General features: G+C 62.5%; 1 protein-coding gene across 1 annotated transcript; it reads right to left on the bottom strand.

The window, feature by feature from the left end:
* Positions 1-357: 357 nt before the first annotated feature.
* Positions 358-15,135, bottom strand: LOC134539903 (nascent polypeptide-associated complex subunit alpha, muscle-specific form-like). Its single transcript, XM_063382251.1, has 23 exons — positions 15,090-15,135; positions 14,945-14,989; positions 14,573-14,617; positions 14,015-14,059; positions 12,473-12,571; positions 10,427-10,525; positions 10,241-10,339; positions 10,055-10,153; positions 9,869-9,967; positions 9,737-9,781; positions 8,567-8,665; positions 8,381-8,479; positions 8,249-8,293; positions 5,035-5,133; positions 4,862-4,947; positions 4,663-4,819; positions 4,159-4,203; positions 1,689-1,787; positions 1,516-1,601; positions 1,317-1,473; positions 759-857; positions 573-671; positions 358-485 (listed from the first exon to the last, which is right to left on the bottom strand). Exons 1-23 carry the CDS (start codon positions 15,133-15,135, stop codon positions 358-360), a joined length of 2,019 nt encoding a protein of 672 aa, XP_063238321.1.
* Between the last annotated feature and the right edge of the window lie 1,463 nt (positions 15,136-16,598).

Genomic DNA, 16,598 nt, shown 5'->3' with positions numbered 1-16,598 from the left:
TGACCACAGCTCACTCGCTCGACTTGCCTTGCTGCTCGGCTTGTAGACACTTGCCCCTGGAGCGTCACCTGGGCTGTCTGTTCCAGCTGGCTCTACGTGGCGCGGGAACATCACTGCACGCCGGGTGCACAGAGGCGCCTCCAGGTCTCCGTCTGTTGGTGGCTGACGTCGCTAGCTCCGCGGGCCTGACCACAGGTCACTCGCTCGACTTGCCTTGCTGCTCGGCTTGTAGACACTTGCCCCTGGAGCGTCACCTGGGCTGTCTGTTCCAGCTGGCTCTACGTGGCGCGGGAACATCACTGCACGCCGGGTGCACAGAGACACCTCCAGGTCTCCGTCTGTTGGTGGCTGACCTCGCTAGCTGCGCGGGCCTGACCACAGCTCACTCGCTCGACTTGCCTTGCTGCTCGGCTTGTAGACACTTGCCCCTGGAGCGTCACCTGGGCTGTCTGTTCCAGCTGGCTCTACGTGGCGCGGGAACATCACTGCACGCCGGGTGCACAGAGACACCTCCAGGTCTCCGTCTGTTGGTGGCTGACCTCGCTAGCTGCGCGGGCCTGACCACAGCTCACTCGCTCGACTTGCCTTGCTGCTCGGCTTGTAGACACTTGCCCCTGGAGCGTCACCTGGGCTGTCTGTTCCAGCTGGCTCTACGTGGCGCGGGAACATCCCTGCACGCCGGGTGCACAGAGACACCTCCAGGTCTCCGTCTGTTGGTGGCTGACCTCGCTAGCTGCGCGGGCCTGACCACAGCTCACTCGCTCGACTTGCCTTGCTGCTCGGCTTGTAGACACTTGCCCCTGGAGCGTCACCTGGGCTGTCTGTTCCAGCTGGCTCTACGTGGCGCGGGAACATCCCTGCACGCCGGGTGCACAGAGACACCTCCATGTCTCCGTCTGTTGGTGGCTGACCTCGCTAGCTGCGCGGGCCTGACCACAGCTCACTCGCTCGACTTGCCTTGCTGCTCGGCTTGTAGACACTTGCCCCTGGAGCGTCACCTGGGCTGTCTGTTCCAGCTGGCTCTACGTGGCGCGGGAACATCACTACACGCCGGGTGCACAGAGGCGCCTCCAGGTCTCCGTCTGTTGGTGGCTGACGTCGCTAGCTCCGCGGGCCTGACCACAGCTCACTCGCTCGACTTGCCTTGCTGCTCGGCTTGTAGACACTTGCCCCTGGAGCGTCACCTGGGCTGTCTGTTCCAGCTGGCTCTACGTGGCGCGGGAACATCACTGCACGCCGGGTGCACAGAGACACCTCCAGGTCTCCGTCTGTTGGTGGCTGACCTCGCTAGCTGCGCGGGCCTGACCACAGCTCACTCGCTCGACTTGCCTTGCCGCTCGGCTTGTAGACACTTGCCCCTGGAGCGTCACCTGGGCTGTCTGTTCCAGCTGGCTCTACGTGGCGCGGGAACACCACTTCACGCCGGGTGCACAGAGGCGCCTCCAGGTCTCCGTCTGTTGGTGGCTGACGTCGCTAGCTCCGCGGGCCTGACCACAGCTCACTCGCTCGACTTGCCTTGCTGCTCGGCTTGTAGACACTTGCCCCTGGAGCGTCACCTGGGCTGTCTGTTCCAGCTGGCTCTACGTGGCGCGGGAACATTCCTGCACGCCGGGTGCACAGAGACACCTCCAGGTCTCCGTCTGTTGGTGGCTGACCTCGCTAGCTGCGCGGGCCTGACCACAGCTCACTCGCTCGACTTGCCTTGCTGCTCGGCTTGTAGACACTTGCCCCTGGAGCGTCACCTGGGCTGTCTGTTCCAGCAGGCTCTACGTGGCGCGGGAACATCCCTGCACGCCGGGTGCACAGAGACACCTCCAGGTCTCCGTCTGTTGGTGGCTGACGTCGCTAGCTCCGCGGGCCTGACCACAGCTCACTCGCTCGACTTGCCTTGCTGCTCGGCTTGTAGACACTTGCCCCTGGAGCGTCACCTGGGCTGTCTGTTCCAGCTGGCTCTACGTGGCGCGGGAACATCACTGCACGCCGGGTGCACAGAGGCGCCTCCAGGTCTCCGTCTGTTGGTGGCTGACGTCGCTAGCTCCGCGGGCCTGACCACAGGTCACTCGCTCGACTTGCCTTGCTGCTCGGCTTGTAGACACTTGCCCCTGGAGCGTCACCTGGGCTGTCTGTTCCAGCTGGCTCTACGTGGCGCGGGAACATCCCTGCACGCCGGGTGCACAGAGACACCTCCAGGTCTCCGTCTGTTGGTGGCTGACGTCGCTAGCTCCGCGGGCCTGACCACAGCTCACTCGCTCGACTTGCCTTGCTGCTCGGCTTGTAGACACTTGCCCCTGGAGCGTCACCTGGGCTGTCTGTTCCAGCTGGCTCTACGTGGCGCGGGAACATCCCTGCACGCCGGGTGCACAGAGACACCTCCAGGTCTCCGTCTGTTGGTGGCTGACGTCGCTAGCTCCGCGGGCCTGACCACAGCTCACTCGCTCGACTTGCCTTGCCGCTCGGCTTGTAGACACTTGCCCCTGGAGCGTCACCTGGGCTGTCTGTTCCAGCTGGCTCCACGTGGCGCGGGAACATCCCTGCACGCCGGGTGCACAGAGACACCTCCAGGTCTCCGTCTGTTGGTGGCTGACGTCGCTAGCTCCGCGGGCCTGACCACAGCTCACTCGCTCGACTTGCCTTGCTGCTCGGCTTGTAGACACTTGCCCCTGGAGCGTCACCTGGGCTGTCTGTTCCAGCTGGCTCTACGTGGCGCGGGAACATCACTGCACGCCGGGTGCACAGAGACGCCTCCAGGTCTCCGTCTGTGGGTGGCTGACGTCGCTAGCTCCGCGGGCCTGACCACAGCTCACTCGCTCGACTTGCCTTGCTGCTCGGCATGTAGACACTTGCCCCTGGAGCGTCACCTGGGCTGTCTGTTCCAGCTGGCTCTACGTGGCGCGGGAACATCACTGCACGCCGGGTGCACAGAGGCGCCTCCAGGTCTCCGTCTGTTGGTGGCTGACGTTTCTAGCTCCGCGGGCCTGACCACAGCTCACTCGCTCGACTTGCCTTGCTGCTCGGCTTGTAGACACTTGCCCTTGGAGCGACACCTGGGCTGTCTGTTCCAGCTGGCTCCACGTGGCGCGGGAACATCCCTGCACGCCGGGTGCACAGAGGCGCCTCCAGGTCTCCGTCTGTTGGTGGCTGACGTTTCTAGCTCCGCGGGCCTGACCACAGCTCACTCGCTCGACTTGCCTTGCTGCTCGGCTTGTAGACACTTGCCCCTGGAGCGTCACCTGGGCTGTCTGTTCCAGCTGGCTCCACGTGGCGCGGGAACATCCCTGCACGCCGGGTGCACAGAGGCGCCTCCAGGTCTCCGTCTGTTGGTGGCTGACGTCGCTAGCTCCGCGGGCCTGACCACAGCTCACTCGCTCGACTTGCCTTGCTGCTCGGCTTGTAGACACTTGCCCCTGGAGCGTCACCTGGGCTGTCTGTTCCAGCTGGCTCCACGTGGCGCGGGAACATCCCTGCACGCCGGGTGCACAGAGGCGCCTCCAGGTCTCCGTCTGTTGGTGGCTGACGTTTCTAGCTCCGCGGGCCTGACCACAGCTCACTCGCTCGACTTGCCTTGCTGCTCGGCTTGTAGACACTTGCCCCTGGAGCGTCAACTGGGCTGTCTGTTCCAGCTGGCTCCACGTGGCGCGGGAACATTCCTGCACGCCGGGTGCACAGAGGCGCCTCCAGGTCTCCGTCTGTTGGTGGCTGACGTCGCTAGCTCCGCGGGCCTGACCACAGCTCACTCGCTCGACTTGCCTTGCTGCTCGGCTTGTAGACACTTGCCTGGAGCGTCACCTGGGCTGTCTGTTCCAGCTGGCTCTACGTGGCGCGGGAACATCACTGCACGCCGGGTGCACAGAGGCGCCTCCAGGTCTCCGTCTGTTGGTGGCTGACGTCGCTAGCTCCGCGGGCCTGACCACAACTCACTCGCTCGACTTGCCTTGCTGCTCGGCTTGTAGACACTTGCCCCTGGAGCGTCACCTGGGCTGTCTGTTCCAGCTGGCTCCACGTGGCGCGGGAACATCCCTGCACGCCGGGTGCACAGAGGCGCCTCCAGGTCTCCGTCTGTTGGTGGCTGACGTCGCTAGCTGCGCGGGCCTGACCACAGCTCACTCGCTCGACTTGCCTTGCTGCTCGGCTTGTAGACACTTGCCCCTGGAGCGTCACCTGGGCTGTCTGTTCCAGCTGGCTCTACGTGGCGCGGGAACATCCCTGCACGCCGGGTGCACAGAGACACCTCCATGTCTCCGTCTGTTGGTGGCTGACCTCGCTAGCTGCGCGGGCCTGACCACAGCTCACTCGCTCGACTTGCCTTGCTGCTCGGCTTGTAGACACTTGCCCCTGGAGCGTCACCTGGGCTGTCTGTTCCAGCTGGCTCTACGTGGCGCGGGAACATCACTACACGCCGGGTGCACAGAGGCGCCTCCAGGTCTCCGTCTGTTGGTGGCTGACGTCGCTAGCTCCGCGGGCCTGACCACAGCTCACTCGCTCGACTTGCCTTGCTGCTCGGCTTGTAGACACTTGCCCCTGGAGCGTCACCTGGGCTGTCTGTTCCAGCTGGCTCTACGTGGCGCGGGAACATCACTGCACGCCGGGTGCACAGAGACACCTCCAGGTCTCCGTCTGTTGGTGGCTGACCTCGCTAGCTGCGCGGGCCTGACCACAGCTCACTCGCTCGACTTGCCTTGCCGCTCGGCTTGTAGACACTTGCCCCTGGAGCGTCACCTGGGCTGTCTGTTCCAGCTGGCTCTACGTGGCGCGGGAACACCACTTCACGCCGGGTGCACAGAGGCGCCTCCAGGTCTCCGTCTGTTGGTGGCTGACGTCGCTAGCTCCGCGGGCCTGACCACAGCTCACTCGCTCGACTTGCCTTGCTGCTCGGCTTGTAGACACTTGCCCCTGGAGCGTCACCTGGGCTGTCTGTTCCAGCTGGCTCTACGTGGCGCGGGAACATTCCTGCACGCCGGGTGCACAGAGACACCTCCAGGTCTCCGTCTGTTGGTGGCTGACCTCGCTAGCTGCGCGGGCCTGACCACAGCTCACTCGCTCGACTTGCCTTGCTGCTCGGCTTGTAGACACTTGCCCCTGGAGCGTCACCTGGGCTGTCTGTTCCAGCAGGCTCTACGTGGCGCGGGAACATCCCTGCACGCCGGGTGCACAGAGACACCTCCAGGTCTCCGTCTGTTGGTGGCTGACGTCGCTAGCTCCGCGGGCCTGACCACAGCTCACTCGCTCGACTTGCCTTGCTGCTCGGCTTGTAGACACTTGCCCCTGGAGCGTCACCTGGGCTGTCTGTTCCAGCTGGCTCTACGTGGCGCGGGAACATCACTGCACGCCGGGTGCACAGAGGCGCCTCCAGGTCTCCGTCTGTTGGTGGCTGACGTCGCTAGCTCCGCGGGCCTGACCACAGGTCACTCGCTCGACTTGCCTTGCTGCTCGGCTTGTAGACACTTGCCCCTGGAGCGTCACCTGGGCTGTCTGTTCCAGCTGGCTCTACGTGGCGCGGGAACATCCCTGCACGCCGGGTGCACAGAGACACCTCCAGGTCTCCGTCTGTTGGTGGCTGACGTCGCTAGCTCCGCGGGCCTGACCACAGCTCACTCGCTCGACTTGCCTTGCTGCTCGGCTTGTAGACACTTGCCCCTGGAGCGTCACCTGGGCTGTCTGTTCCAGCTGGCTCTACGTGGCGCGGGAACATCCCTGCACGCCGGGTGCACAGAGACACCTCCAGGTCTCCGTCTGTTGGTGGCTGACGTCGCTAGCTCCGCGGGCCTGACCACAGCTCACTCGCTCGACTTGCCTTGCCGCTCGGCTTGTAGACACTTGCCCCTGGAGCGTCACCTGGGCTGTCTGTTCCAGCTGGCTCCACGTGGCGCGGGAACATCCCTGCACGCCGGGTGCACAGAGACACCTCCAGGTCTCCGTCTGTTGGTGGCTGACGTCGCTAGCTCCGCGGGCCTGACCACAGCTCACTCGCTCGACTTGCCTTGCTGCTCGGCTTGTAGACACTTGCCCCTGGAGCGTCACCTGGGCTGTCTGTTCCAGCTGGCTCTACGTGGCGCGGGAACATCACTGCACGCCGGGTGCACAGAGACGCCTCCAGGTCTCCGTCTGTGGGTGGCTGACGTCGCTAGCTCCGCGGGCCTGACCACAGCTCACTCGCTCGACTTGCCTTGCTGCTCGGCATGTAGACACTTGCCCCTGGAGCGTCACCTGGGCTGTCTGTTCCAGCTGGCTCTACGTGGCGCGGGAACATCACTGCACGCCGGGTGCACAGAGGCGCCTCCAGGTCTCCGTCTGTTGGTGGCTGACGTTTCTAGCTCCGCGGGCCTGACCACAGCTCACTCGCTCGACTTGCCTTGCTGCTCGGCTTGTAGACACTTGCCCTTGGAGCGACACCTGGGCTGTCTGTTCCAGCTGGCTCCACGTGGCGCGGGAACATCCCTGCACGCCGGGTGCACAGAGGCGCCTCCAGGTCTCCGTCTGTTGGTGGCTGACGTTTCTAGCTCCGCGGGCCTGACCACAGCTCACTCGCTCGACTTGCCTTGCTGCTCGGCTTGTAGACACTTGCCCCTGGAGCGTCACCTGGGCTGTCTGTTCCAGCTGGCTCCACGTGGCGCGGGAACATCCCTGCACGCCGGGTGCACAGAGGCGCCTCCAGGTCTCCGTCTGTTGGTGGCTGACGTCGCTAGCTCCGCGGGCCTGACCACAGCTCACTCGCTCGACTTGCCTTGCTGCTCGGCTTGTAGACACTTGCCCCTGGAGCGTCACCTGGGCTGTCTGTTCCAGCTGGCTCCACGTGGCGCGGGAACATCCCTGCACGCCGGGTGCACAGAGGCGCCTCCAGGTCTCCGTCTGTTGGTGGCTGACGTTTCTAGCTCCGCGGGCCTGACCACAGCTCACTCGCTCGACTTGCCTTGCTGCTCGGCTTGTAGACACTTGCCCCTGGAGCGTCAACTGGGCTGTCTGTTCCAGCTGGCTCCACGTGGCGCGGGAACATTCCTGCACGCCGGGTGCACAGAGGCGCCTCCAGGTCTCCGTCTGTTGGTGGCTGACGTCGCTAGCTCCGCGGGCCTGACCACAGCTCACTCGCTCGACTTGCCTTGCTGCTCGGCTTGTAGACACTTGCCTGGAGCGTCACCTGGGCTGTCTGTTCCAGCTGGCTCTACGTGGCGCGGGAACATCACTGCACGCCGGGTGCACAGAGGCGCCTCCAGGTCTCCGTCTGTTGGTGGCTGACGTCGCTAGCTCCGCGGGCCTGACCACAACTCACTCGCTCGACTTGCCTTGCTGCTCGGCTTGTAGACACTTGCCCCTGGAGCGTCACCTGGGCTGTCTGTTCCAGCTGGCTCCACGTGGCGCGGGAACATCCCTGCACGCCGGGTGCACAGAGGCGCCTCCAGGTCTCCGTCTGTTGGTGGCTGACGTCGCTAGCTCCGCGGGCCTGACCACAGCTCACTCGCTCGACTTGCCTTGCCGCTCGGCTTGTAGACACTTGCCCCTGGAGCGTCACCTGGGCTGTCTGTTCCAGCTGGCTCCACGTGGCGCGGGAACATCCCTGCACGCCGGGTGCACAGAGGCGCCTCCAGGTCTCCGTCTGTTGGTGGCTGACGTCGCTAGCTCCGCGGGCCTGACCACAGCTCACTCGCTCGACTTGCCTTTCTGCTCGGCTTGTAGACACTTGCCCCTGGAGCGTCACCTGGGCTGTCTGTTCCAGCTGGCTCTACGTGGCGCGGGAACATCACTGCACGCCGGGTGCACAGAGGCGCCTCCAGGTCTCCGTCTGTTGGTGGCTGACGTCGCTAGCTCCGCGGGCCTGACCACAGCTCACTCGCTCGACTTGCCTTGCTGCTCGGCTTGTAGACACTTGCCCTTGGAGCGTCACATGGGCTGTCTGTTCCAGCTGGCTCTACGTGGCGCGGGAACATCACTGCACGCCGGGTGCACAGAGACACCTCCAGGTCTCCGTCTGTTGGTGGCTGACGTCGCTAGCTCCGCGGGCCTAACCACAGCTCACTCGCTCGACTTGCCTTGCCGCTCGGCTTGTAGACACTTGCCCCTGGAGCGTCACCTGGGCTGTCTGTTCCAGCTGGCTCCACGTGGCGCGGGAACATCCCTGCACGCCGGGTGCACAGAGACGCCTCCAGGTCTCCGTCTGTTGGTGGCTGACGTCGCTAGCTCCGCGGGCCTGACCACAGCTCACTCTCTCGACTTGCCTTGCTGCTCGGCTTGTAGACACTTGCCCCTGGAGCGTCACCTGGGCTGTCTGTTCCAGCTGGCTCCACGTGGCGCGGGAACATCACTGCACGCCGGGTGCACAGAGGCGCCTCCAGGTCTCCGTCTGTTGGTGGCTGACCTCGCTAGCTGCGCGGGCCTGACCACAGCTCACTCGCTCGACTTGCCTTGCTGCTCGGCTTGTAGACACTTGCCCCTGGAGCGTCACCTGGGCTGTCTGTTCCAGCTGGCTCCACGTGGCGCGGGAACATCACTGCACGCCGGGTGCACAGAGGCGCCTCCAAGTCTCCAACTGTTGGTGGCTGACGTCGCTAGCTCCGCGGGCCTGACCACAGCTCACTCGCTCGACTTGCCTTGCCGCTCGGCTTGTAGACACTTGCCCCTGGAGCGTCACCTGGGCTGTCTGTTCCAGCTGGCTCCACGTGGCGCGGGAACATCCCTGCACGCCGGGTGCACAGAGGCGCCTCCAAGTCTCCGTCTGTTGGTGGCTGACGTCGCTAGCTCCGCGGGCCTGACCACAGCTCACTCGCTCGACTTGCCTTGCCGCTCGGCTTGTAGACACTTGCCCCTGGAGCGTCACCTGGGCTGTCTGTTCCAGCTGGCTCCACGTGGCGCGGGAACATCCCTGCACGCCGGGTGCACAGAGACGCCTCCAGGTCTCCGTCTGTTGGTGGCTGACGTCGCTAGCTCCGCGGGCCTGACCACAGCTCACTCGCTCGACTTGCCTTGCCGCTCGGCTTGTAGACACTTGCCCCTGGAGCGTCACCTGGGCTGTCTGTTCCAGCTGGCTGTACGTGGCGCGGGAACATCCCTGCACGCCGGGTGCACAGAGGCGCCTCCAGGTCTCCGTCTGTTGGTGGCTGACGTCGCTAGCTCCGCGGGCCTGACCACAGCTCACTCGCTCGACTTGCCTTTCTGCTCGGCTTGTAGACACTTGCCCCTGGAGCGTCACCTGGGCTGTCTGTTCCAGCTGGCTCTACGTGGCGCGGGAACATCACTGCACGCCGGGTGCACAGAGGCGCCTCCAGGTCTCCGTCTGTTGGTGGCTGACGTCGCTAGCTCCGCGGGCCTGACCACAGCTCACTCGCTCCACTTGCCTTGCTGCTCGGCTTGTAGACACTTGCCCTTGGAGCGTCACCTGGGCTGTCTGTTCCAGCTGGCTCTACGTGGCGCGGGAACATCACTGCACGCCGGGTGCACAGAGACACCTCCAGGTCTCCGTCTGTTGGTGGCTGACGTCGCTAGCTCCGCGGGCCTAACCACAGCTCACTCGCTCGACTTGCATTGCCGCTCGGCTTGTAGACACTTGCCCCTGGAGCGTCACCTGGGCTGTCTGTTCCAGCTGGCTCCACGTGGCGCGGGAACATCCCTGCACGCCGGGTGCACAGAGACGCCTCCAGGTCTCCGTCTGTTGGTGGCTGACGTCGCTAGCTCCGCGGGCCTGACCACAGCTCACTCTCTCGACTTGCCTTGCTGCTCGGCTTGTAGACACTTGCCCCTGGAGCGTCACCTGGGCTGTCTGTTCCAGCTGGCTCCACGTGGCGCGGGAACATCACTGCACGCCGGGTGCACAGAGGCGCCTCCAGGTCTCCGTCTGTTGGTGGCTGACCTCGCTAGCTGCGCGGGCCTGACCACAGCTCACTCGCTCGACTTGCCTTGCTGCTCGGCTTGTAGACACTTGCCCCTGGAGCGTCACCTGGGCTGTCTGTTCCAGCTGGCTCCACGTGGCGCGGGAACATCACTGCACGCCGGGTGCACAGAGGCGCCTCCAAGTCTCCAACTGTTGGTGGCTGACGTCGCTAGCTCCGCGGGCCTGACCACAGCTCACTCGCTCGACTTGCCTTGCCGCTCGGCTTGTAGACACTTGCCCCTGGAGCGTCACCTGGGCTGTCTGTTCCAGCTGGCTCCACGTGGCGCGGGAACATCCCTGCACGCCGGGTGCACAGAGGCGCCTCCAAGTCTCCGTCTGTTGGTGGCTGACGTCGCTAGCTCCGCGGGCCTGACCACAGCTCACTCGCTCGACTTGCCTTGCCGCTCGGCTTGTAGACACTTGCCCCTGGAGCGTCACCTGGGCTGTCTGTTCCAGCAGGCTCCACGTGGCGCGGGAACATCCCTGCACGCCGGGTGCACAGAGACGCCTCCAGGTCTCCGTCTGTTGGTGGCTGACGTCGCTAGCTCCGCGGGCCTGACCACAGCTCACTCGCTCGACTTGCCTTGCCGCTCGGCTTGTAGACACTTGCCCCTGGAGCGTCACCTGGGCTGTCTGTTCCAGCTGGCTGTACGTGGCGCGGGAACATCCCTGCACGCCGGGTGCACAGAGGCGCCTCCAGGTCTCCGTCTGTTGGTATCTGACGTCGCTAGCTCCGCGGGCCTGACCACAGCTCACTCGCTCGACTTGCCTTGCTGCTCGGCTTGTAGACACTTGCCCCTGGAGCGTCACCTGGGCTGTCTGTTCCAGCTGGCTCTACGTGGCGCGGGAACATCCCTGCACGCCGGGTGCACAGAGACACCTCCAGGTCTCCGTCTGTTGGTGGCTGACGTCGCTAGCTCCGCGGGCCTGACCACAGCTCACTCGCTCGACTTGCCTTGCTGCTCGGCATGTAGACACTTGCCCCTGGAGCGTCACCTGGGCTGTCTGTTCCAGCTGGCTCTACGTGGCGCGGGAACATCACTGCACGCCGGGTGCACAGAGACACCTCCAGGTCTCCGTCTGTTGGTGGCTGACGTCGCTAGCTCCGCGGGCCTGACCACAGCTCACTCGCTCGACTTGCCTTGCTGCTCGGCTTGTAGACACTTGCCCCTGGAGCGTCACCTGGGCTGTCTGTTCCAGCTGGCTCTACGTGGCGCGGGAACATCACTGCACGCCGGGTGCACAGAGACACCTCCAGGTCTCCGTCTGTTGGTGGCTGACCTCGCTAGCTGCGATGGCCTGACCACAGCTCACTCGCTCGACTTGCCTTGCTGCTCGGCTTGTAGACACTTGCCCCTGGAGCGTCACCTGGGCTGTCTGTTCCAGCTGGCTCTACGTGGCGCGGGAACATCACTGCACGCCGGGTGCACAGAGACACCTCCAGGTCTCCGTCTGTTGGTGGCTGACGTCGCTAGCTCCGCGGGCCTGACCACAGCTCACTCGCTCGACTTGCCTTGCTGCTCGGCTTGTAGACACTTGCCCCTGGAGCGTCACCTGGGCTGTCTGTTCCAGCTGGCTCCACGTGGCGCGGGAACATCACTGCACGCCGGGTGCACAGAGACGCCTCCAGGTCTCCGTCTGTTGGTGGCTGACGTCGCTAGCTCCGCGGGCCTGACCACAGCTCACTCGCTCGACTTGCCTTGCTGCTCGGCTTGTAGACACTTGCCCCTGGAGCGTCACCTGGGCTGTCTGTTCCAGCTGGCTCTACGTGGCGCGGGAACATCACTGCACGCCGGGTGCACAGAGGCGCCTCCAGGTCTCCGTCTGTTGGTGGCTGACGTCGCTAGCTCCGCGGGCCTGACCACAGCTCACTCGCTCGACTTGCCTTGCTGCTCGGCTTGTAGACACTTGCCCCTGGAGCGTCACCTGGGCTGTCTGTTCCAGCTGGCTCTACGTGGCGCGGGAACATCACTGCACGCCGGGTGCACAGAGGCGCCTCCAGGTCTCCGTCTGTTGGTGGCTGACGTCGCTAGCTCCGCGGGCCTGACCACAGCTCACTCGCTCGACTTGCCTTGCTGCTCGGCTTGTAGACACTTGCCCCTGGAGCGTCACCTGGGCTGTCTGTTCCAGCTGGCTCTACGTGGCGCGGGAACATCACTGCACGCCGGGTGCACAGAGGCGCCTCCAGGTCTCCGTCTGTTGGTGGCTGACGTCGCTAGCTCCGCGGGCCTGACCACAGCTCACTCGTTCGACTTGCCTTGCTGCTCGGCTTGTAGACACTTGCCCCTGGAGCGTCACCTGGGCTGTCTGTTCCAGCTGGCTCCACGTGGCGCGGGAACATCACTGCACGCCGGGTGCACAGAGACGCCTCCAGGTCTCCGTCTGTTGGTGGCTGACGTCGCTAGCTCCGCGTGCCTGACCACAGCTCACTCTCTCGACTTGCCTTGCTGCTCGGCTTGTAGACACTTGCCCCTGGAGCGTCACCTGGGCTGTCTGTTCCAGCTGGCTCTACGTGGCGCGGGAACATCACTGCACGCCGGGTGCACATAGACACCTCCAGGTCTCCGTCTGTTGGTGGCTGACGTCGCTAGCTCCGCGGGCCTGACCACAGCTCACTCGCTCGACTTGCCTTGCTGCTCGGCTTGTAGACACTTGCCCCTGGAGCGTCACCTGGGCTGTCTGTTCCAGCTGGCTCCACGTGGCGCGGGAACATCCCTGCACGCCGGGTGCACAGAGACACCTCCAGGTCTCCGTCTGTTGGTGGCTGACGTCGCTAGCTCCGCGGGCCTGACCACAGCTCACTCTCTCGACTTTCCTTGCTGCTCGGCTTGTAGACACTTGCCCCTGGAGCGTCACCTGGGCTGTCTGTTCCAGCTGGCTCTACGTGGCGCGGGAACATCACTGCACGCCGGGTGCACAGAGACACCTCCAGGTCTCCGTCTGTTGGTGGCTGACGTCGCTAGCTCCGCGGGCCTGACCACAGCTCACTCTCTCGACTTGCCTTGCTGCTCGGCTTGTAGACACTTGCCCCTGGAGCGTCACCTGGGCTGTCTGTTCCAGCTGGCTCTACGTGGCGCGGGAACATCACAGCACGCCGGGTGCACAGAGACACCTCCAGGTCTCCGTCTGTTGGTGGCTGACGTCGCTAGCTCCGCGGGCCTGACCACAGCTCACTCTCTCGACTTGCCTTGCTGCTCGGCTTGTAGACACTTGCCCCTGGAGCGTCACCTGGGCTGTCTGTTCCAGCTGGCTCTACGTGGCGCGGGAACATCCCTGCACGCCGGGTGCACAGAGACACCTCCAGGTCTCCGTCTGTTGGTGGCTGACGTCGCTAGCTCCGCGGGCCTGACCACAGCTCACTCGCTCGACTTGCCTTGCTGCTCGGCTTGTAGACACTTGCCCCTGGAGCGTCACCTGGGCTGTCTGTTCCAGCTGGCTCTACGTGGCGCGGGAACATCACTGCACGCCGGGTGCACAGAGACGCCTCCAGGTCTCCGTCTGTTGGTGGCTGACGTCGCTAGCTCCGCGGGCCTGACCACAGCTCACTCTCTCGACTTGCCTTGCTGCTCGGCTTGTAGACACTTGCCCCTGGAGCGTCACCTGGGCTGTCTGTTCCAGCTGGCTCTACGTGGCGCGGGAACATCACTGCACGCCGGGTGCACAGAGGCGCCTCCAGGTCTCCGTCTGTTGGTGGCTGACGTCGCTAGCTCCGCGGGCCTGACCACAGCTCACTCGCTCGACTTGCTTTGCTGCTCGGCTTGTAGACACTTGCCCCTGGAGCGTCACCTGGGCTGTCTGTTCCAGCTGGCTCTACGTGGCGCGGGAACATCACTGCACGCCGGGTGCACAGAGGCGCCTCCAGGTCTCCGTCTGTTGGTGGCTGACGTCGCTAGCTCCGCGGGCCTGACCACAGCTCACTCGCTCGACTTGCCTTGCTGCTCGGCTTGTAGACACTTGCCCCTGGAGCGTCACCTGGGCTGTCTGTTCCATCTGGCTCTACGTGGCGCGGGAACATCACTGCACGCCGGGTGCACAGAGGCGCCTCCAGGTCTCCGTCTGTTGGTGGCTGACCTCGCTAGCTCCGCGGGCCTGACCACAGCTCACTCGCTCGACTTGCCTTGCTGCTCGGCTTGTAGATACTTGCCCCTGGAGCGTCACCTGGGCTGTCTGTTCCAGCTGGCTCCACGTGGCGCGGGAACATCCCTGCACGCCGGGTGCACAGAGGCGCCTCCAGGTCTCCGTCTGTTGGTGGCTGACCTCGCTAGCTGCGCGGGCCTGACCACAGCTCACTCGCTCGACTTGCCTTGCTGCTCGGCTTGTAGACACTTGCCCCTGGAGCGTCACCTGGGCTGTCTGTTCCAGCTGGCTCTACGTGGCGCGGGAACATCCCTGCACGCCGGGTGCACAGAGACACCTCCAGGTCTCCGTCTGTTGGTGGCTGACGTCGCTAGCTCCGCGGGCCTGACCACAGGTCACTCGCTCGACTTGCCTTGCTGCTCGGCTTGTAGACATTTGCCCCTGGAGCGTCACCTGGGCTGTCTGTTCCAGCTGGCTCTACGTGGCGCGGGAACATCCCTGCACGCCGGGTGCACAGAGACACCTCCAGGTCTCCGTCTGTTGGTGGCTGACGTCGCTAGCTCCGCGGGCCTGACCACAGCTCACTCGCTCGACTTGCCTTGCTGCTCGACTTGTAGACACTTGCCCCTGGAGCGTCACCTGGGCTGTCTGTTCCAGCTGGCTCTACGTGGCGCGGGAACATCCCTGCACGCCGGGTGCACAGAGACACCTCCAGGTCTCCGTCTGTTGGTGGCTGACCTCGCTAGCTGCGCGGGCCTGACCACAGCTCACTCGCTCGACTTGCCTTGCTGCTCGGCTTGTAGACACTTGCCCCTGGAGCGTCACCTGGGCTGTCTGTTCCAGCTGGCTCCACGTGGCGCGGGAACATCCCTGCACGCCGGGTGCACAGAGACACCTCCAGGTCTCCGTCTGTTGGTGGCTGACCTCGCTAGCTCCGCGGGCCTGACCACAGCTCACTCGTTCGACTTGCCTTGCTGCTCGGCTTGTAGACACTTGCCCCTGGAGCGTCACCTGGGCTGTCTGTTCCAGCTGGCTCCACGTGGCGCGGGAACATCACTGCACGCCGGGTGCACAGAGACGCCTCCAGGTCTCCGTCTGTTGGTGGCTGACGTCGCTAGCTCCGCGGGCCTGACCACAGGTCACTCGCTGGACTCGCCGTGGCTGGACTCCAACCCGCGACCTCCGGGGAACTCGTGGGTCATCTTCCACTCTGTCGGTCGGACTGGCTGACTCCCTCAGTCCTCAGCCACGAGCTACTGAATGTGTACAACAGCTCACACGAGGCCGGGTCGTCACCACAACGCCGAAATACCACATCGCCGAACGTACAATAACGCCGAATACCGTAACGCCGAATGCCAAATTGACCGCAACGCCAACAGCTAGAAAACTGTTGTGTACCACAACGCCGAAATACATTAACGCCGAAAAATTTTGATGTAGGGAGGGGGGGGGGGCACATGAGCAAAATGAAAATCAACTGAATTAATTTGTGTGCTAACCTTACCTAACCTAACATTTGTGGCAGTCCTGCAATGACATTTTTCGGGGTTAATGTATTTCGGCGTTGTGGTAATTCGGCGTTGTCGTACACAGCAGTTTTCTAGCTATCGGCGTTTTAGTCAATTTGGCATTCGGCGTTATGATTTTCGGCGTTATTGTACGTTCGGCGTTGTGGTATTTCGGCGTTGTGGTGCGTCCCCAACGAGACCTCGTGTACCCTGAGACTTCTGTTCATCTCCTTCACTGGGACCCAAGATATTCCAGGAGGTTTGGGGTTGGAATTACTGATAGTTTCTCCGGTTTAACAGCATCACAGCACGGACACACTTTGTTTTCATTGACTCTCAGTACGATAGCTAGGAAATACGTTACAAGCGCATGCCACGTAAAACATATTAATACACGAGTAAAAATTATTCTACTGCCCAAAAAATTGATACAGAATGGTAAATCATTGCGTATAGAATAAACGCACATCCACAGATCAAACAGAACTCAAAAATTATTTTAAAAGGAGTGCTGTCTATAAAAAAATATATAAATCAAATGACAAAAATAGGTCCAAGTCTATAAATTGCTTTAGGGTTCATTAGTATCAGGTGCATATGTTTGCATGAAAAAAAGTGTAAATCTCTTCTAAAGTCATAACATGTTACGTTCATTTAAAGTCTGTGCTGAAACTGATTTTATAAAGTTGATAAACTAATTGTTTCTGAGTTGGAAATTATGCGCGTCGCCGCTGGCCATACACAACTCTTAGATGCATGTCTTAAGGGTCTTACAAAATTGTTTTATTACATTGAAAAATGAATGCTCGAAAAATCCGTAGATAAGTAAGTAACACCACTGAAGTATAAAAGAATGCACTATTAATTGGCATGTAAAATAAAAGGTATTACACAATATTTTGCTACAATGTCAGATAAAAAAAATCACACATGCATTCAATTTTTTAATTGATAGAACATTTAATAAAATAAAATAATTACATTGACGGTTGTAAGTGTATCACAATCATTTGCGTCTTGAACACGAGAGCCTAAAATCTCAACAGTAGATAACAACCAAGCCTACGAGAATTACCCATTTGACGGCCGCAATCATAACTCTCTCGATACCCTAGTTATCCCTCATCTCGCCATAGTGCCGTTTGTGGAGCGCT

The sequence above is a fragment of the Bacillus rossius genome, chromosome 16 (genome assembly GCF_032445375.1).
Source record: "Bacillus rossius redtenbacheri isolate Brsri chromosome 16, Brsri_v3, whole genome shotgun sequence".
NCBI classification, from domain to species: domain Eukaryota; kingdom Metazoa; phylum Arthropoda; class Insecta; order Phasmatodea; family Bacillidae; genus Bacillus; species Bacillus rossius.
This window is presented reverse-complemented; position numbering and strand designations above follow the sequence as displayed.

Coding starts and splice junctions, on each gene's coding strand:
- LOC134539903 (XM_063382251.1), bottom strand. CDS start 15,135: ATGACCCACGAGTTCCCCGGAGGTCGCGGGTTGGAGTCCAGCCACG. Junction 14,060..14,572: donor AGCTGGAACAGACAGCCCAG/GTGACGCTCCAG, acceptor CCCGGCGTGCAG/GGATGTTCCCGCGCCACGTG. Junction 1,602..1,688: donor CAGCAAGGCAAGTCGAGCGA/GTGAGCTGTGGT, acceptor CCCGGCGTGCAG/GAATGTTCCCGCGCCACGTA.